The sequence below is a fragment of the Thunnus albacares genome, chromosome 6 (genome assembly GCF_914725855.1).
Source record: "Thunnus albacares chromosome 6, fThuAlb1.1, whole genome shotgun sequence".
In the NCBI taxonomy this organism is placed as follows: Eukaryota; Metazoa; Chordata; class Actinopteri; order Scombriformes; family Scombridae; genus Thunnus; species Thunnus albacares.
Genome location: NC_058111.1, coordinates 16648420 through 16669713, shown reverse-complemented (window position 1 = coordinate 16669713; position 21294 = coordinate 16648420). Strand labels below are relative to the sequence as shown.

General features: G+C 37.9%; 2 protein-coding genes across 5 annotated transcripts in view; one reads left to right on the top strand and one right to left on the bottom strand.

Moving 5' to 3' along the window:
- LOC122984372 (Down syndrome cell adhesion molecule-like protein 1 homolog) overlaps nucleotides 1-11606 on the top strand; it is a 98971-nt gene extending 87365 nt beyond the window's left edge. For both annotated transcript variants that reach the window (XM_044354768.1, XM_044354767.1), the window contains exons 24-35: nucleotides 332-495; nucleotides 635-733; nucleotides 2497-2685; nucleotides 3702-3830; nucleotides 4004-4162; nucleotides 4243-4398; nucleotides 4605-4635; nucleotides 4780-4898; nucleotides 5102-5254; nucleotides 5647-5841; nucleotides 6010-6318; nucleotides 6488-11606. In XM_044354768.1, the coding sequence (XP_044210703.1) occupies nucleotides 332-495; nucleotides 635-733; nucleotides 2497-2685; nucleotides 3702-3830; nucleotides 4004-4162; nucleotides 4243-4398; nucleotides 4605-4635; nucleotides 4780-4898; nucleotides 5102-5254; nucleotides 5647-5841; nucleotides 6010-6318; nucleotides 6488-7083 (2299 nt within the window). In that variant the 3' untranslated portion in view covers nucleotides 7084-11606. The remainder of the gene's footprint in view (nucleotides 1-331; nucleotides 496-634; nucleotides 734-2496; nucleotides 2686-3701; nucleotides 3831-4003; nucleotides 4163-4242; nucleotides 4399-4604; nucleotides 4636-4779; nucleotides 4899-5101; nucleotides 5255-5646; nucleotides 5842-6009; nucleotides 6319-6487) is intronic.
- Nucleotides 11607-17052: 5446 nt separating this feature from the next.
- On the bottom strand, nucleotides 17053-20585 carry LOC122984126. 3 transcript variants are annotated; one of them, XM_044354448.1, is made up of 4 exons: nucleotides 20294-20585; nucleotides 19509-19622; nucleotides 17911-17953; nucleotides 17053-17770 (listed from the first exon to the last, which is right to left on the bottom strand). In XM_044354448.1, exons 1-4 carry the CDS (start codon nucleotides 20345-20347, stop codon nucleotides 17571-17573), a joined length of 411 nt encoding a protein of 136 aa, XP_044210383.1. In that variant the 5' UTR covers nucleotides 20348-20585; the 3' UTR covers nucleotides 17053-17570. The 3 variants fall into 3 exon arrangements, with proteins under 3 accessions (XP_044210383.1, XP_044210385.1, XP_044210386.1); XM_044354450.1 differs by having other exon boundaries at nucleotides 17053-17743; XM_044354451.1 differs by having other exon boundaries at nucleotides 17053-17707; nucleotides 20294-20582.
- Between the last annotated feature and the right edge of the window lie 709 nt (nucleotides 20586-21294).

Here is a 21294-nt window from a genome sequence, read left to right as displayed (position 1 = left end):
ATCCTTTATAAATTGAATTAAGTAAAAATATTATGTAAAGCTGTATGTGTCCTACTGTAATATTAAGAGTAGATTTCAATGAGTTTACTATAACGTAAATTTTCCTCAAATAATTTTAGTTTACAGAGGCTATGTGTTGCTACATTGGATCACATTGGTCATGTAATTATCTAGCTCTGAATACAAACTTTTACAGGAACAACACAAATGTCCACCGTAATGTTAACATCATAATTTTGCAGCTTGTGCTGAATAATTATAATTGATATCTCATCATTTACAGTAGAAGAAGTCTTATGATGTCATGAGTCTCTCTTTCTGTCTTTGTTAGTGAGGACACAGCCATCCCAGTGTCTCTTGACGGACAGCGTCTCATCTTGGCCAACGGCACACTGGTGCTGCGCTCTGTCAAAGCTGAAGACTCTGGTTACTACACGTGCACGGCCACCAACACACTGGGCTTTGACACTATCATAGTCAACCTTTTAGTACAAGGTAGGAAAAAATGAAATACACAGGATACTTCTTCACAGCAAGTACATTATTTCTCCAAAAATAAACTACAGTTTTTAAAAAATATATATTATAACTACAAGTAATACTGAGCGGTTAACTCTGTTTGTCTGTTTCTCAGTCCCTCCAGACCAGCCGCGTCTAACTGTCTCCACTACCTCCACCTCCTCCATCACTCTAGCCTGGATACCAGGAGACAATGGAGGCAGCTCTATCAGAGGTACTTGGCCCTGCACAACGGTGTTCTCTTTCTATATATCTACATCTCTGTCTTCTTGTCCTTCTATCTGCAGTATCTATGGTCTGCCAGCCAATGTGTCTAAAGATTACACAGTATGGAATCTTCCCTGTTTGCATATCACATCAGTGTTTGTTGTACGTAAAATAAGTTGCTGTTACATAACGTGGCTGTGACAAAATTTCCTCTACCCCACTCTCAGATGTCCCCTTTTCTTTCTCTTTTACCTGGCACATTGTTTGTATTCATACTGATCTATTAGTTTATTGATTGGTGTCCTGGTTTTATGTTTCCTTGTTAACTATGTGTCTGTTTGATTATCTGATTATTGGTGATTTCTGTGTGAAGATCGGCATAGTGGGTGCGCCTCAGTGGGTGTGCATGCAAATGTGATTTCAATCCCTTTTCTTTGTTCAGGCTGTTTGTAAGCATGAGGGTGTTGCAGGATCGTCTGTTTAACCATATCCTGTCTCTTTGTTGCTCTTAATACCTGTGTGAGACTATTAAGCACAATGCAATGCAGTAAAGACAGAACTGTGCCCAGAAAGACTTGTTTTATCCATATATGTCAATCACAGTAGAAAATGCTGCAAAACTCTGAAGAAGTTTTCATCAGCACATTCAAAAACAACTCTTTGAACCATTAGGTCTAATATAATTTAAAGCTGTAGCAATGTCTTTCATGTGGGTCAGCCTACTGCCAGGAGGACGTGAATTTGCATGCTATAAAAACTTTGAGACACACAGTTTGTGTTAGATGAGAAGCTTTCACTGACATGAATTGCCACCACTCAGTATTTGTCTAATCTTGTATGTATACCAAAGTGCCTGTCTGTTAGTGAAGCCATCTGTACAGTGTCAGCAGTAGGCACAGCTGAAGTTCCCCATCAACCATCTATTTTGCATTACTACTGCAGTGGCATCTGCAGCCTATTCCTTTTCAGATAAAAAACAGTGGCACATTTACAAAAAAAAAAACTCAGCTGATTTTGAGGCTTTTTTTTTTTTTCTTTTTACAGCTTTTGTAATTAAAAAAAGGAAATAAATAATCAAATCCTGTAGGCTAGTAAAATTTTATGTTATGTTCTGATCTGTTTTTGTGCTGTTCTGTACTGTTCTTGCTGCTATCTTCTGTTATGTTCCTCTGTGCTCTCTCCTGTTCTGTGACAGACAGAGGGTGACTATAAAACTTATAAACAAACACTGCAGGATCTGCACATGTTAACCCTTCTAATGTTTTGGACTTTATCGTACCATCTGTTAGAGAGAGAGGAAGAAAAAAGAGAGATGATACATAGAGTACAAAGAAACAAAGACAGAGAGACATTCACATATACATAATTACATACAGACAGAAGGAAAGACAGGCAGAGATGAAGGATTAGATGGAAAGTGTCTCAGAGCAAGAGGGAGTTGGCTCTCCAAGGCAGCTGATTATAAAAACAGTCACCATATTGCATACCCTCATTTGCATAGATGCTCAGTCAGCGCCATCCCAGTCTTGGGGTTTGTAGGTAACTAATGGCGGCGTAGAAAGAGAACAGCTAGACCGTCCTCCAATCTGAGCCTAGTTGAGCAAGAGAAATACAGTCTGACACTGCCATCCAGTGGACAATAGAGGTACCAGTGCCATGAAGCTTGGTAGGGTTAGTATAAGAAGAGTTATTCATCTTTATGGTAAAAAAAGAGACAATTGTTTAATATGCAAGAAAATAATTTTTCTGTCTGCATGTCTGTGTGTGCAGGTTTTGTGCTGCAGTACTCTGTTGACAACACAGAGGAATGGAAAGACGTGTTCATCAGTTCTAGTGAGCGCTCCTTTAAATTGGATAACCTGCGCTGTGGCACCTGGTATAAAGTCAAGCTGGCTGCTAAGAACAGTGTTGGAGCTGGACGCATTAGCGAGATCATTGAGGCAAAGACACACGGGCGAGGTGAGAAGTCTGGACTGGTAGATGAAGAAATGGATAGAAATGGGTGAAAGATATTAAAACGACAAATAAATCCGATTGGTAAGAGCTCTAACACTGTTTACATGAAAGTTTGTAAACTTTTCAAGTAAAGTTGTGGACTGCCTGTCCACATCAAGCTGTAAAGAGGTGTGGAAGTTAGTATGCACACAGAGTAGGAATTTAGTTAGACAGGAGTTTAGAAAAGGAGAAGTGTGAGTCACTTTTGATCATGTTCCAACTGGAAGGGAATATGGTAGGTTATTTACATGCCGTTCAAATGGTAATCTTGATAGACTAAAACTAATCAGAAAAAAACATGTGAGAGATCTGTGTGATACAGTCAACAGTGAAGCTCCAAATCAATAGCATTCATCCAACATTATTAAAAACATAAGAACACATTAAGCTTCATATCAACAGAGAACAATACAGATTCAAATGGCTCCTGTCTTTATCTAAAGCATCAAAATTCACCCCTTGTGGGTGCTTATAAGTATAGTCATTTGTTATTTAAGAACACATTTACTTTCTTTACAGTGTCATCATTTCAATGAGAAAAAACAATAAAAATAGCATTTCTTGTATCACAGGTGCTACTTTCTATCACCAATGTTTGGGTGATTGCATCAAAAACTGTAATTATTTATACATTTATGGTTATAATCAAATGATATTTGATACATTTAGTAATAAACTTTTGGATCACTCACCTTGAATTTGTTTTTAATTTCAATCCTGTTATGTATCTTAGTTGTAAAGGTACTTAGTTAGTTACTTAGTTTTCTTTTCTAGCAGTAATACATAGACACTGTTCAGTTACTAAGCAAGACGCTGATATTGCTGAATCACATACTGTAGGTCTGCTTATGTTGTTTTATGTTTCCCCATCTCTCCATAAAACAAGTAATACCTGCTACAGAATATGGTACAACACATGCAGTTCTCTATTAATCTGAACACACACTGGGGAACATGTCATGATGTCGCTTCTTTTACAGAGCCCCAGTTCAACAAGGATCAGCCGGTCTTCACCCACATCAACTCCAGCCACGCCCGCCTCAACCTGCAGGGTTGGGCCAGTGGAGGTTGTCCAATCAGCGCTGTCACGCTAGAGTTTAGACCAAAGGGTTTGTCACTGCTTTTCCAGTTTGCTGCTGTTAATATTTGAATATACTGCACAAAAAAGGGAAAAGAACACTTAGTTTGACAAAGAATGCAAAACAAATACATTTTTGTATTGTGTCTTTGTTGGAAAGCTAAAAAAAATTAGACTCATCAGTGGTTTTTGTGTCTTTTGCAGGTACATGGACCTGGCAGAGTGTGCGTACCAATGCCACCACAGATGTGTTCCTGGCAGAGCTGCGTGAAGCCACCTGGTACGAACTGAAGATGAAGGCCTGTAACAGTGCTGGCTGTGGCAACCAGAGCTCCCAGTTTGCAACACTGGATTATGATGGCAGTAAGTAGAAGACTTTCTTTGTTTGCCATTCCATTTAAATCAGTGTCATTTAAACTAAACCCTTCTCTTCCTATGTGCAGGTACAATCCCACCAATCAAATCTCCCCTGGAAAAGAATGACGATGTCAAGAAGCTGTTTTCAATTGGCTGTCCTGTGATCTTGGTCACTCTGGGTGTTGCACTCCTCTTCATCATTCGCAAGAAACGCAAAGAAAAGAGGCTAAAAAGACTAAGAGGTGAGACAATAATTAAAAGGAGAGGAGAAGAGAAAAATGGTAGGAATGACTTGGCAATAAAAACAAAGCAGTCATCAGAGATTCCTGAAGCAGAAACAGACTTCAGAGAGATTGCTGAATGAAGTCTCTAGAGTTGCATTTATTTTAAAATATTTATTTGGATGTCAGGAAAATAAATAATCCCTCATGTTCTCTGCCCTCTCTAGATGCCAAAAGCCTGGCAGAGATGCTGATCAGGTAAGACTGCTATTTCCTAGTCCTTCTCACAAAATCAGTCTCAAGTATTATTTAGTGTAACTCAAAATCCACTTCACAAATCCTTATTTTAACAATTTCTCAAAACCATGAATGTTTGTCTGTGTGTGCCCCTATCGGGAGTAGTAAAAACAACCGCAGCTTTGACACCCCAGTGAAGGGACCTCCTCAGGGCCCACGGTTACACATCGACATCCCCAGAGTGCAGCTGCTAATTGAAGACAAAGAGGGCATCAAGCAAATTGGTGAGAGGAAGAGAGAGAGACAGAGAGTTTTTGTGCTTGTGTTCATGTGTGTGTGTGTTCACATGTCTGTGTATGAGTGTTGGAGCAAATTATTTGTATGTCAAATGTGTAATGAACATTGGAAGGCATCAGACTTATAGTTGTCATTTAGTTTTTAACCCGCAGTAGCTGCTTTTCTGAAACATTCATTCTATCTCTAATAGGTGAGGACAAAGCCACTATCCCTGTGACAGACACAGAGTTCAATCAAACTGGGAACCCTCAGAGCTTCTGCACAGGTGTGTCTGTCCATCACCCCGCTCTCATCCAGAACACCGGTCCTTTGATTGACATGTCAGACATCAGGCCAGGAACCAGTAAGTGCTCTCTCTCCTTGCTGTCCATTTTATCAGTGAAAGCTTAAACCAATTTAGGCAGTACAGTAGTGATCGCTGAAGTAAATGCATTTCTCATAATAAGGTACAGTAAATCTGTGGTGTAAGCATTCCATAAACTGTGAAGTTCTTGGAATTTCTGCTTGATTATTTGCTCTTTTTTCTTGACCATGTACTGTAAATGACATGAGTAATCATTAATGAATCGTGTCTTCACATATGACCTGCATTTTTTCCTGGTCTGTTGAAATCCACCATGGATCAGAATGGGACAATGAGTCTGTTTTTTTGCAAATGCTTGTTCATTTTTCTGGCTTTAAACAGCCTCTGTACATATACACATCATTCTTATTTCTTCATCCGTTTACCACCAGACCCAGTGTCAAGGAAGAGTGTTAAGTCAGCCCACAGCATCAGGAATCGCTACTCCAGTCAGTGGACTCTGACCAAGTGTCAGGCATCCACGCCAGCCCGCACTCTCACCTCAGACTGGCGCACAGTTGGCTCCCAGCATGGCATCACTGTCACAGAGAGTGACAGCTACAGCGCCAGCCTCTCACAGGACACAGGTTTGCACATGGGTGAAATGACACTTACAGCCATTAACATGCACATATAAGTAAGGCTATTTTTCAATAGTGAGGAAAAATGTGTTTTTGCAGTAAGCTACACCTCAAAAATCATTTGTAAAACTGGAGAGAATGTGCTTTCCTTTACTTTTTCCTTTCTCTCTATAGATAAGGGACGTAACAGCATGGTGTCGACAGAGAGTGCCTCCTCCACCTACGAGGAGTTGGCAAGAGCATATGAGCATGCCAAGCTGGAGGAACACCTGCAGCATGCCAAGTTTGAGATTACAGAGTGCTTTATCTCTGACAGCTCATCTGACCAGATGACCACAGGAACCAATGACAATGCAGACAGCATGACGTCCATGAGCACACCGTCAGAGCCTGGTATCTGCCGTTTCACTGCCTCACCACCCAAACCCCAGGACTATGATCGTGGCAAGAATGTAGCTGTTCCCATTCCACACCGCGCCAAGAGTAAGTAGTTCCACCAAACCATGATTTTTTTAACCTTCACTTTGCTTTTTGAATTTAAAATGGCTTTAAATATGAACCAAATATGGTTCAAATTGTGCTAGAAATATCTATATGCTTTGGCTTTTGCTAGCTTTTTCCTGTCATCTTCAATTTGACTTTTTCCCTCCAGGTGACTACTGCAACCTACCCCTCTACATGAAGTCAGATCCCTTCTTCCGAAAGCAGTCAGAGCATCATGACCCATGTCCAGTGGTTCCACCACGTGAAGCCTCTATTCGTGGCCTGGCCCAGCGGGCATACCACACCCAGGGCCGTCATGTGACTATGGACTCTGCAAAGCAGCAGGCCCTAACCATGGGCCACTCTGGCCTCTCCAACCTCACTTCCTCTGGGGCTTCCTCTGGAGGAGCAACAGGAAGTTGTGGTGGAGGTAGTGGGAGTGGAGGGGCGTCTTCTAGCTCTAGCAGCTCCACACTTCCCCAGAGGACTCTCACCATGCCTGGCTCCTCTGCCTCAGTGGCCCAAAGTGCAGCGGCAGCTGCTGCTGCTACTGCTGCTGCAGCTGCTGGGGCATCATCATCCTCCGGTGGATGTGGGGCAGTAGGGGCCACAGGAGGGACCCCTGGAGGTGTCTCCTCATCCTCCTCCAAGATGGGAGGATCCAGAGACTCTCTCCTAGAGAGCAGCTCCTCGGGCTTAGGCAGACTACAGAAGCAGAGGGATGGAGGGGCAGGTGCCTACTCCAAGTCCTACACACTGGTGTAGCCTGCCATCACTGCGGCCTGTCACTGTAACTCTTAATAGAATACTGGTCAAGCCAGCGCTTTCCTGGAGCCTCTATTGAAAAGTGGGGTGAGGAACATACACATGCCCAGCTGACCCGTCAGTGCCTGCGCTGTGCCAGGCTGCAGGGGGCTGGTTGGGTTCCCATTGACACTGCTGTATGAAGGGGTCAGAGTTCGGTCTCCACAGCACAGGGGTTTGCCTTTCTTTCTGCCTGATTGCTTTCTATTACTGTTGTGTCATCTTTCTCTATCTCTTATTTCACCACCCTGGAAATCACTTGCCAAAACATAAATGATTTATCTGTTCACTTCATATTTTCATTTTCTGGTAAAGACACAGTACTTATGCACAAAATGCTTTCCACGTGCACTGTCTTGTTTTCTGGGATCAAGACAGTAGAAGAGTGAACCAGGTTGCTTGAGTTTCACACAGGTGTTGAGGTTTTTAAGTTTTTAAATGTGTTACTTTTCTGGTCTCTGATGGAAGAAGAGCTCATATCACAGCATTGTGCCATGGCAGGATGCTTTTACTGTATGCATAAACCACCAGCCTTGGTGTTACACTGGCTCTGAGAGGTTACTCCATCATGGATTCATACATTAGAGGCAGTGGAAAGACTGTTGTCTCAATGCCAGTTTTGAGATGCGGAGAATGTTCTTATACATGCAATGGATGACACAGTATAGTGGTCTTAATCAATGCTTTTATAAACAGCAGAAAAGATAAAAAATGTCAAGTATCATCAAATGAAAGGTGAATCCAAACCTTTTTTTTCAGAAGTTTTCAGTTTTCTTCCTGATGATGGAAATATAATCTCATGTGCACTAAGAAAAGGTTAGAATGGATCCAAGTAACAGAAACCTTCACAAGCCTGCGTGTGTGTGCGTGTGGGTGTATATGTGTAAATATATATAGGTATACATGTGGCAGGCACACACCAACAGTGGACCTTTTTAAAATCAATCTGTATGCTGACCTCTCGGGCAGACGTCTGTGTCAAAACTGACCCCCCCCCCCCCCCCCCAAACCACCACTGTTCATTTTGTACCTGTGAAAGGGGATACAGTGGCAGTAATGATGATGACGATGTAACACTATGATCTTAATTTGGTCCAGCATTTTGAACTTTGTTTAGTTAAGTGTAATTGACAGCATTGCTTCAGAAATGAGAAATATTTAAGAGGGTTGAAAAGAGATAAATTACAGATGATAAGAAAGAGGTTCCTTTCTTTCTCTCTTTCTCTTTTTTGCTCCCTCACAACTAAGAAGGAAGAGACCCTTTTAACTATTCATCATGGTGCCACAAAACCATTATTCCTTGTTTAACTCATTGTACCTGTGTCCACTTTATCCCTTTCTATTCTTCCCTACCTTCACCTCTACCCACCCAGTCCCCCATCATATCCATACAGTGTCACTGTGACCTACTGCTAGCATACTGGGCTAGTTAAAGACAGACAAGACTGAGAGATGAGGTCTAATATGCACAGACAGGCAGAAATGCTATTTGACGTTCAATGACAACTGGACAGACACGTTGCAAACTTACAGCAAATTTATAGAGATGTATACAAGAAAAGTCATATTTGTATGAAGTGATCTTTGAATTGAATTTATGAAGGACAATGACTTTGAGATTATAGAAAGAGAGATCAAGTGTTAATAGAATTTGCAGTTGTGTTAGAGAACAGAGAGGGGTTTACATATGAGAGAGATACCATTTTTCTTCAGAAATAAGTGGTCTTCAAAACAAAAAGATGTGTTTTCAAGTCCCTCCGCCTTGCTGAAATTGATTTTAGCTTTATGCATGGTACTGTACCTGTTAACTTTAAGTTTATTTTGTTTTCCCATTTTTTCTCCCAAAGCTTAATCCCATGACAAAGATCGTTCCAAAAAAAAGAGTTGCTCCAAATGTTTTGCAATGGTAAAACGTAACATCAGGGCTCTCGCAATAGAAAAAAGAAAAAGATATGATATATGTTTGTTTTCAAAAGTATGTACATATATATTTCTATTCAAATATATAGCAAATATATGAATATTGAAAAAAGCAGAGAAATATAAAAGCAGTTCTAATTGAAAATATATTTAAAAGATCACAAGACAATCGCTCAGAGTGAAAAACTGCAAGAAGGAAGGAAGAAAACGAAGAGGGAAGCTCATGACTTAAACGGGTAGCACAACCATGGACGGGAGATCTTGGAGAGAGAAAGGAAGTGGTGTGAAAGAAAATTTAGTGGTGAAACTGAGGAATGATACAATGACCCCTTGTGATTTTGTAAATGTTCCAGCTGCAAAGCCTGTGCAGCAGGTAGCAGCTGAAAGGACAAGCACAGTAAAAGTCAAATTATAGTGTGAGATTGTGTCGCTGGTTAACTGTGGTCTATGGCTCAGTGCAGAAAGTGTGGTGTTGAAAAAGAAAACAGTAAAACAAGGACAGCCTATACAGTAAGTGAGCCTATTGTAATATGTTGTATTGTACCTTCCAAAGGTGTGTTCACAAACTCAATGCCATTACCTGACTATAGTTAATGAAGACAAACAGACCAAGTGTTTCTGTTTCTTATCTGTGTCATAGCAAGTCCTCCCCAAACTCCAGGAGTGAAGGCCAATTAACATACCCCATAGAAAAAATGTTCATAATTGTATTCATGCTCCCTTTTTATTTCAAACTAGACAGGACTTGGAGTATTGGTAGAAGGAAGTGAATTTCTTCTTCTTTTCATTGTTAATGGTTTCGATGCCTTTCATTTTGGCCTTTATGTTTCAAGTTATGCATTTACTTGTTTTCAGGAAAAAAAAACAGTTTGGGAATGGGGCAGGCCTGTTTTTAGCAACCAAAAACAGGGGCTTCCTTACTCCAGTTGTATGGATATTGGATGGAGTGATGAAATAAACTCCTGCCCAACCTGCTTTCCCCAGTTCTTCAGTGAAGTTGCTTCTACTGTATGACGTCAGTTTGCTCAAAGGAAATGTAATGTACACCTTTAAGGAAAATTCCACCCTCCAATACTTTTACACTGCGTAAATCATCAGTCTGTGTTGTTCATTATATTCCAGGAGTTAATTGTTTCTATTCAAATGTAATATACAGTATATTTTGTTGTATTCAATACCACACAGCCCACCTTACAGTACACACAATACTACAGAGGTAGTTTGCTCAGTAATTCAGGCCTTTGTACTGTCCTCAATCCTGAATCATGGACTTGTCCATTTAGACATATTTTTACCCCAAATACCAAGTCCAGATATTGACCCTTTCTAGTTTAATGTAAAAATACAATACAACAAACTGTATTAAAAACTAAAATTAACTAGCTGCTTTCAAAGCAAATTGCAAACCACAGTGAAGTTAACATTCTGGTATTTATTGTCTTTATTGAGGAATGCACGGAATGCAACATCCTTAAATATATATATATATATATAGAGAGAGAGAAAGTATTAATGCATCAAATATGTAATAACATTGTGTCATTTTTATTTGCATTTCTACAAAATTTTAAGAACATGAAAATTGTTAAACTGATCAAAAATGCCATAAATGTTTTGCCATTGATAGAAAAAAGTCCAGAGTACATTTTTGTCTCCTTAAACTCTGTCTAGCAATGTTGCAAATATCTCTGTAGTTTGTCTAGCATTTGGAAATGTGCAATTTTAAAGTAATTTACAATGTTTAACTGACTTAGGGTGGATTTTTCCTTAAAATACAAGTACATACTTTCAAACTGACTCAGTCTGTGTCTGTAAAGCCAACTTCACATGTGCTACTTTCCCTGACCTTTTCCACATCTGCTCAACCAATCAGAACTCCCCCTCTCACTGTACCCCCCTGCCCTCTTATACAACATAATTTCTACTCCATAATAGAAGACTTGTGTACATAGGAAAGTGTTTTGTATAAATGAGTACTATTTTCGACATCTTCACTAGAAACCAGGGCACAATGTAAACTTTGAACTGCAGTTATTGTAATGAAACAGAAGAGGACTTAATGAAAAACTATAGAATTATACAGACACTGCTTTATCTTGATTTATGGACCAGTGGAACATGTCAGAGTGGACCATGCATAGTTAATAATATTGATTTCTTCTTTTACAGGACATTTGGTTGCATTGTCTCTTTTTTATTTTATTTTTTTTAATCTTTTTTTGTTTTTGTTTCTTTTCTCTTTTTTTTCTTTGTCACTGGTTGCTTGATTTAGAGTTTGCCTTTTTTTATTATTCCACTTTTTGGGGGGAGGACAGCAGCATTGCATGTTCTGAAAATTTTGCTGGTTATAAAAGATAAAGGGAAACGGTGAATCGAACAATTAAAAAAGGGGGTTAATTAAAACATTTTAAAAATGAAGAGGTTGTTCCTTAAACTTTTATGGGGAAACGTTGCTTCAATTTGCAATTGCTTGTGTTTAACTCTACATTTTCTTTTCTATGAAAACAAACAAAAACAAAAAAGAGTACTCAACACCTTGTGCAATAAAGCTATCTTTTTATGAACTGTGATGATATTGTTCATTCTTTCAGAATCGTGTAGCATTGTAGATTAATTTTGAGGGTTTTCTGTATTACCCAGTGTTAAAATAGAACGTGATAAGAACTATACCAACTTTAGTTAGTTTGGCATCTTATGTTGGACTGTTTCTTTAGTCGAAAGTAGTCTCAATGAAAGACACACCACAAATGAAATTCCCTTCCCCTTTTCACCTCCATTGTTTTTGTATCCTTTTTTGAAATCAGAGTAGAGGGATATCTCAAAACCTGGCAAATTTAACAAAAAACGATCTGCAAAACTTAAGTATAGAAGCATAAAGCATAAAACTATAGGTGGACTTGCGTTTAGGTAGAGAAAATATTTTGTTGAAATTTGGGGGAACAAACCCTTTAAGTGACACCCATGAACATCATGTTGAGTTCTGTAACGTTTGCCTACAGTTTACTTTCAATTCAGGCCTCCATAGTGCCTGTTTGATGGTAATACAACAAAATTCAACAATTTTAGTAGCTACTTGTTGGACTGCATTGACAGTTAATGTGTGTAAAATTAGGGTGAACTGTCATCTTTAATTTGACTTGTCAGCCCCCTATAGAGCAATAAGTGTTTAAAATGAAACAAGAAAATAAAAATTATGAAATTATTATGTGAATAAATACAGACAAAATATATAATCATGGAATTATGAAATAATCAAAAAGAAAAAATAACAATTAAATCAGCTCATTAGTATGAAAAGTTTTTTCAACCTGCGTCTTTTCTCAGTAAGATAGTTTATTGCAGGTTCTTTTTATTTCATTCTGGCAATTTTTACTACATAATTTTCCCCAATGACCATTTTATTTCATAATACTACTTTTCATTACAGAGTCCCTGTCTGTAAATCAATACAGGGCAGAGCTTTAGTGATGTTAATTACTGTGTCTGAATTTATTCATATGGTTACTTAACCTCTTTATTTCTTTATATAATTCTAAATTGGGGCCTATGGGATCATCCATCCTCCATACCTGCCTTCCTTGACTATCTCCTCAGAGTAAGCTCCTCAAATCTAAATCTCGATGAACTCAGAAATCAAAATGTCTAGAAGAGGTGAAGAAGAACCTGTCACTCTGTCTGTGGTTTGTGAGCTGCTGGAACAGCAGAAGACTTTTTACAAAGAACTACTTGAGCAACAAGAAAAGAGCTACAAGTCATGTTTACACATTTTAGTTGATTCTGCTATCTCCCGTGCTGATGGTCTTGTCAAAGACATTTCATTTATGTCTATGGATATTCAGGAACTAAAAGCCAGTCTACAATACACTCAGGCTGACTTGGATGACTTGAATGCCAACAAGGAGAAAAGTATGGAGGAAATCAGAGCTATAACAGAGAGTCTCTCAGGTCACCAAACATCCACTAATGACTTGTCAACAAAACTGGATTACCTGGAAAACCAATCCAGGAGAAATAATCTGGTCATTGATGGCATACCAGATTCAAAATATGAATTGTGGTCTGGCACTGAGAGCAAAGCATAAAAGTTTTTCTCTGACCACCTCAAAATTGACCCCAAGCTCATCGAAATTGAGATAGCACATCGCATAGGAAATTATGGACACACTGGACATCCAAGATCTATTGCACTAAAACTACTCCGGTTTAAGGATAAGGGTACAAACCTCAAGGGTACAAACTTTTTTATTAATGAAAATTTTTCAGAAAGTGTCCAGCTGAAGAGGAAAGATCTGCTGCTCCAACTCAGAGCTGATAGACTGAAAGGCAACATTGCCTACTCGAAGTATGCCAAGTTAGTTGTTCACCCTCCTCGACCAAACCAGAGATGTTTTGCTGTGCTGTTTTAAGAGTCATCCTACTGAATCATGAGTTGCTCCACTGAATCCTCTAGCACTAATATCAATGTAATTGACAACTCTGACTCCTGTGTAAATGATGTTTTAGTTTTCTACCCTTTTGACCTAAGTAATGATAATATTACCATTTACAATGAATACTTTGTTCCTGACAATAATCTTGATCATTTAAAAAATGCTAAATTATCATGCCAATACTATAATGAGGATCAGTTTAATTATTTAACCCAAAGCCAATCTGAGGATAATCAAGTATGTGCTTTTTTGACTTTTCACTTGAATATCTGTAGTATTCCTAAAAACTATGATTTCCTAACTCAATATTTATCCACTATAAAGCCTACCTTTTCAGTGATTGCTTTATCAGAAACCTGGCTTAATGAGGATATAGCGTGTCTTTATCTAATGTCACAATTCAATGCTGTTCATTCCTGCAGGAACAACAGAGTAGGAGGTAGAGTCTCAATTTGTTCACGAAACAAATTTAACTCTATTGAAAGAAAAGACCTTAGCCTTAATTTAGATAAGACTGATGTAGAGTCATTGTTCATCGGAATTCCCTGTTGTTCGCTATTTGATGACAAAAGTATTATAATCTCATGTATTTATAGACCACTTGATTCTGACATCAGCACTTTTATGGATGCCCTCTACTGTACCCTGGAAATTATATGTAAGGAAGGTAAAATGTGTATGTTGGTGATTTCAATATTAATCTCCTCAAAGATGAGTTGTCATCTACTGTTGATTTTCTGAATTTACTTTTTTCAATTTATTTTTATCCCTTGATTCATACACCTACTAGAATAACAAGTTCATCTGCTACACTTATTGACAACATATTAATTAATTACTTAGATCACAATATTAGTGCAGGATTATTGCTGACTGATATTTCTGATCATCCTCCGGTATTTCAGTTCATTCAAACCAGGGTTAATAAGCACAGCAAATCTAAAAATACTCCACAAGAGATCACAAAATATCATAAGTCTTCCAGAAAGAATCTTGAGACTTTCAAGTCATTGATAAATGAAGTTTCATGGGGTGAGGTTTGCCATCAGCAAGATGTTGAAAGAGCTTATTACACATTCTCAGCTGTTTTCAATTCTGTTTTTAACAAATGTTTTCCATTGATTAATAGGAAAAACAAAATTACTCCACAAATGGGAACCCTTGGTTGACTGAAGAATTAAAAAGATCCTCTATTATAAAGAACAAATTATATAAGAAATTTGTTATGAATCCCATTCCTCTAAATCTGGAAACTTATAAGAAGTACAAATATATTTTTACCCAATTATTAAGAAAAGGCAAAAAGAAATATTTTTCAGGGAAATTCACCCAAGCCTCTAATGACATTAAGTCATCATGGAAACCTATCAATCAATTACTAAACAGAAAAAAAGCCCCTGTTGGGGAGTGATGGAATCCTCTTAACCGCAGGGAGATAGCTGAGGGTTTCAATAATTTTTTTTATAAATGTAGGATTTTCCTTAGCCATGAATTTTAATGATTCTTGTGAGACTCCAACTGATTTAATTACAGGTAAATTCTCCTCACTTTTCAATTTTAGCCACCCACTGCTAAAGAAATACATAGTATTATTATGAAGTTAAGGGATTCTGCTGATGGAATCAGAAGTAACTTGATGAAAGAAATTATTAATTCAGTCATTGATTCTCTTACCCATATTTTCTCCTTATCCTTACAAGGTTGTGCCACACGATCACAAAGTTGCTAAAGTTACACCCCTTTACAAATCAAGTGATTATGATACTTTTACAAGTTATCGTCTGATCTCTATATTATCTTGTTTTTCAAAAATTCTGGAGAATCTCATTTATGCAAGACTCAAGTGCTCAACAAAGCACTTAGTTGAGAACAACACCCTGTACAAACATCAATATGGTTTTCGGAAAAAATACTCAACAGAGTTGGCACTGTTACAGCTTGTCAACAAGATTTCTTCTGCCTTGGATGAAAAAGAAATTGCACTCAGCATCTTTTTAGATTTATCCAAAGCGTTTGACACAGTTAACCACAATATTCTTATTTCCAAGCTTAATAAATATGGATTACAAGATGTTGCACTCGATTGGCCAGCCAGTTATTTAAACAATAGAGAACAATTTGTATCCACAAATAGTTGCATCTCAAATAGATTAAAATTACTTTGTGGATTACCCCAAGGTTCTATCCTTGGTCCACTTCTATTCTTGATTTACATTAATGACTTGCCAATGATTTGCAAAGATTTTTTTTACTATTTTATTTGCTGATGATACTAATCTCATAGCTACTCATGATGATTTCAAAGCACTAATCCAGTGTACAAACAATGGAATGTCCTTCATTTCTAAATGAATTTTTTTTGGATGAACAAGCTCACTCTCAATGTCCAAAAATCTAATTTTATGATATTTTGCAATAAAAACAAAAAATATTTAAAAGATGATGCTACAATATTCATTAATGATACAGAAATGTTTCAAGTCCCATTTACTAAATTCTTCGGAGTTATTGTAGATGAAAGATTAATTTGGAAGAAACATATTCAACATGTTTGCAAAAGGTCAATGAAAATGATTGGAATATTGAGGAAAGTTTGTTCTCTGATTCATCCTTCTTCTTATTTAACTCTGTATTATAGTCTAATCTATCCATATATCAATTATTGTAATATTGTTTGGGCTGCTACATATCCTTCACACCTCAATCAGTTACTTTTAATACAAAAAAGGTTTTTAAGAATGATTTCAAACTCCACTAGCCAAGAGCCATATGCACCTTTGTTTAGGAAATTTAAACTTTTGTCAATTTATTCTGTAAATACTCTTCTAACATGTGTGTTTATGTTCAAATTCATATATCACGAGCAAAACCTTACAGATACATTTCATAATTTTTTCCTTTTATTGTCAGACATTCACTCTTATTCAATGATGCGATCAAAGGACTTTCATTTACCTTATGGTTGCACTTCCAATCATCAAATTTAGAGGTCCTCATCTCTGGAATTCACTAAGTACAACTTTGAAGTCATTGTCTTCTTTAATAATGTTTAAAATGCATTTTAAAAAATATCTTTTATCTAAATAGAATTTTGTGTGACTGGGTATGTATTACACCTCTTGCACATTTAAAGTGTTCATATTTCTGTTTTGATTATTTTTTCTTTTTCTCTTCTTTTCTGCTATACATGTTTTTTTTTTTTGTCTATTTGATGTTATATTGTTTTATGACGCAGTATGTTTTTAATGACTTGTTGAAATGAAGGAGAGGACTTTGTATAAGCCCTCTGGGCTTCCTTCCTCTCCTGCACAATTTAATATAACTTTTTACTGTGTAATATTTTATTGTAACCCTTGTGCAAATAAAAAAAAATATATATAAAAATATATATATAAACACGTTGGATCTCCATGCAGCCCCTGATGAGTATTAATGTATTCTAAAAAAAAAAACCTTGCATAGGGGCTTTTAAGTGTACTCTTTCATTATATATTAACAATCTTAAAATATTCACACATAACGTGATTAACACCCTGATCAAAACACTAGAGGGCAACATGCTGCAGTGAAACACAACACAGGCTGACAGAGCACTTTATTGAAATAGGTTGGAAATGTTTTAAAGTGTGTGTTTTTGAAAGATCCACAACATTGACAAATTATTTGATTTTTTCATATTTATATACTCAAGACACTGGTCAAATATAAATTACAGCATATTCACAGTCACTCACACACTCACAGTCACTCTGTCATCACTGTACATCAAAACTATCATTCATTCAGATGTACAGCACAGTTATTCACATGTAATATTCACCTTTTACATAGCGTATTACAAGCAGCTGTTTGGGGTGTATTACTGTATATAATTATTTATATTGTGTCATTAATCCTGCATCTCTACTACTGTAAGTCTTTATAACACACTTTGAATGTATGTACATTTACATATGGGTGCACATAGGCATACAAGTATGTCATCACAGAGTCCACCCATCCTGCTGTGAATCCAAATGTGTCCCAACTCCTTCCTGTCGTCTCTCGGGCTTGCTACACCAACGCCACCGTTCATCCTCTCCCCGTCCCTCTATCCGTCTACTTGCCATTCTTGTGTTTCTTCTGTTGGAACTTCCTGAAATGGGTCTGGATGGTAGTGGCAGCCTTTTCAACTTCAACAGGGCTGAGTGGGGGTGCAGCGGGTGCAGTGCATGTCCCATTGCTGGCATTGGAGTCTGAGCACGACAGGACACAGGGGATAGCCAGAGAGGCTGAGGCAATAGCCATGGAGACATAGTCTGTAGCAATAATTAAGTTCAAACACATGGTATACATATTAGCCTTGATTGAAGCAGGCTATTTTTCTGATTCACCTTTTATTCAGTTGGATTTGACAGGAAAATAGCCTGCATTTAAATGATTTAACAGTACTACTTACTCTTTCTGTACACGCCTATGCTGTTCCTCCTGTAGCCATCAAACTGAAAAAGAAAAAAAAAAGTTGTTAAAGACACACTCATACTGACACACACACTGACGCACAGAGACAGAAAAAGAGGAAAGAATCAGTTGTGCAAACAAGATGCACCAGATAGCAGTCAAGTATGATAATTATCAATGTTACAATCTCATGTGGAACCTAACTAAAACATTGTTCACATACCACTGAGACCGGAAATTCAGACACTTGTGAACAGATAGTCACACAGGCACAGGCACTGTGAAATTCTTCTATGCAATTGTACAAAATGTGCCGGCCTTAAGTATGACTGCGTATTTCTGTAGCACTAAATGTACATGTGTTGCTGCACCTGTGTGTGTCTTTTCTAAGTTAGAATAATGACCTCAAACACAAATCCCCTTGATTGGGATTACAGCTCAGGCAGAGCAGCAGCAGGGAAGCCAGAGGCTGAGGACTAGACCAACTTAGCCTTCTTACCCATCAGTTTAGCTGTGTGCCTGCATTCAGTCCCACACAGCAGCTCCGTGACCTCGTCGATTAGGTCTACTCTACGTTTTACCACAGAAGTGAAGGTGAATTTAAACTCTGGCCGGTCTAAAAAACAAAAGGTCTTTCTTCACCTTTGCCTTTTTATCTGTTTTGTTCATTTTTTGACAGTTGGCTGATGTCTCACCTTCTCATCTTAGTACCTGTGCCTCTAGTTAACCACCAAAGTTCCTCTTCCTGTTGTAGTCAAGGTCTTTGCCTCTGTATGTCTATTTATTTGCCAGCTTTTATATATAAAGGTCTGGGTCAGAAGTAACCTTCAAACCACTTACCCGTAGAATGTTGTGAAAAAGAAAAAGAAATCCACGGACAGGTGAGCTTATTGCGTAGGAGGAGTGCATTTTGCACTAGTGAAATGTGCTTTATACAGGAATCCAAAGTGAAAGCCTAAAGAATAGATAAGTAACTATGAAGTTGTGGACATTCTTGATCTCTTCACAAGAATTAATTGATTCACCGATGACCAGAAGGTTGTTGTTTAACTGGGTCTGATACAAAACTCAACTTTATCCTATTTTATTTAATTTAACGGCTAGTGCTGCTTGAGTGCAGGGGCACCAAAAGTAATCTCTGTCTTGTATATCATATTCTTATACTTGCGGCTGTATTACTCTCTTAAGGCACTTAAAGCAGATGCAGAATGTGACCAAGCTTAAAGCACATGCTCACATGCTGAGTCAAGATTGACTGTTGAACGTTCCACATGCTCAGTCTCACCTTTAGATAAAAGAAGATTAGAAAAGCTGATTTATAAGTAAAAACCCCAAGCAGTTTACTTGTTTCTTTTTCTTAAAACTACTGATTTCTTGATTTCACAAAACTACTGTGAAATCTTCTTGGAAAAAAGCAACCCCAAGATGACCTCACTGGAGCTCCTCAATGTTCAGACGAGAGGATGTGGTTATATTGGATAACTCAGTCATGTCCAGAAAGAGTAAGAGTTGTAGTAGCTGTAAAGAATCACATGTCTTGGCACGTCAGCACTGTAACAGAAACTTCACTGATGCACAGATTTCGTTACAACTAACCTCATCTGCTTTGCTGCTCCTCCGACTGTGTGACACTGAATGAACCTGCCAAGGCAAAGGCTGGGACACCATGTAAGGCAAAGGGTCCTGTTGCCGTGCAAACCGCACTGTTACCTGAAAATGAAAAGGAGTTTAGGTTAGAGGTGTCAGTGTGTGGGAGAAAATGTGAGAGTTTTACTTCTAAATTAAATATCTCTCTCCCACATGTCTCAGCTAAGTCTAAAAATCATTCAATTTTCAGTAGAGTTTGGAGTGCTGAAGGTTTTTGGTGGTACTTGACTTTTCACTGCTGCTCTGATTCCGATAAATAAGCATCCAAACAGTTTTGGAGAAACTTGAGCATTAGATGTTACAAAATTAAAAGCAAGGAGAGATGAATGTTGCGTAGTTAAAGTTTATTTTAACATCACATTAATCATTTTTGGATGCTGTCAGTATAAACCTGGTTTGTATTTGACACTGACAACCTGTTTTAACATCACCCTAATCACATTTTGATGCTGTCCATATAAACCTGATTTATATACTGACAATCTGCTGAATGAGAAAAACATGTAGTAAGTTTCAGCAAAAACGGAATACATTACATTAGAATGTCATCATCCTCCAAACACTCCAAACATATTAAAAATATTCTAATATTACCAGATATTTAAAAAAGGAAGCTAGCACACTTCATAATCATGACATTTTATGTGCTAATTTCCCAAAAGAATAACCAATGAGATTCCTATTTCTATTCTTTTTTCCATCCATCTTTCCATCTATCATTGTACTCATCTTACCGACTCTACGACTCTGACCATCATGTACATCGCTGTTAGCATGGTGATCAACATCTTGACCACTACTCCTTTAGTGTCTCTATTAATCCTTAATGTTGTCTTCAGTTTTCGATTGCTTTCCTCAGTCCTGCTGAAGGGAAGGTAAGTGCACACAGGAACTGATCCGAGTAATTAGGGATGCAATGAAGGGCTGCTCAGGGGAAGGACAATAACTGAACACACAGTGTTGAGTATGTCCACTCACACATGTTTTCTAGGTACACACACACACACACACACACACACTTCATTCTCACAGTCTCTGACACATGAGGGTAAGACTGCTAAAGAGCTTTGCAGGACAGAAATAGAGAAGCAGTAATCTTTTCCTCTGCACAACACTTATCCCTCAGGTGTGCTAGCACCTCTCCAGCAGCTGAGGAAGAGCAGGCAGACATGTAGGATTATTGATTATTTGCTATGCATGTAATTCTATTTTCCTTCTTGTCCAAACAGTTTGCATGCTCTTACATGCCAGTGTGTAACACTTGTGTGAATCAGGAAGAATTTCCCAAACAGGTTGACACTTTGCCATATAAAATTAGATTAGTGTAGAAAAATAACTGATGTGTGCTGTCTTTCAAACATGAACTGATGATGTTTAAAGCATAAGGAACCAGGCCATGGAGAGCCAATTCAAGTCAGATCAATCACAATTAATGGATTTAACTCAGCATAATGGTGAAAAGTGAAAGTGCTTGCTGTCCTCTGAGATCTTGTAATCTGGATTTGATGACCACATGGTCCTATATGTTTTAGGTTGGTCATTTACCCCTGGTGTTGGGTAATAGTCTTTATAAGAAGCAGAAGAAGAGAGACAAAAATTGGGAAGGAAGTCTGAGAAAAATAGATGATTGCAGCAAGTTTTAGTCCACTCGCCATTACAAATGAAAAAAAACAGCTTTTCTACAGCAAACGTGTCTGCAGGTATTAGTTTTAAACTATTATTTTCCAAAATTTAA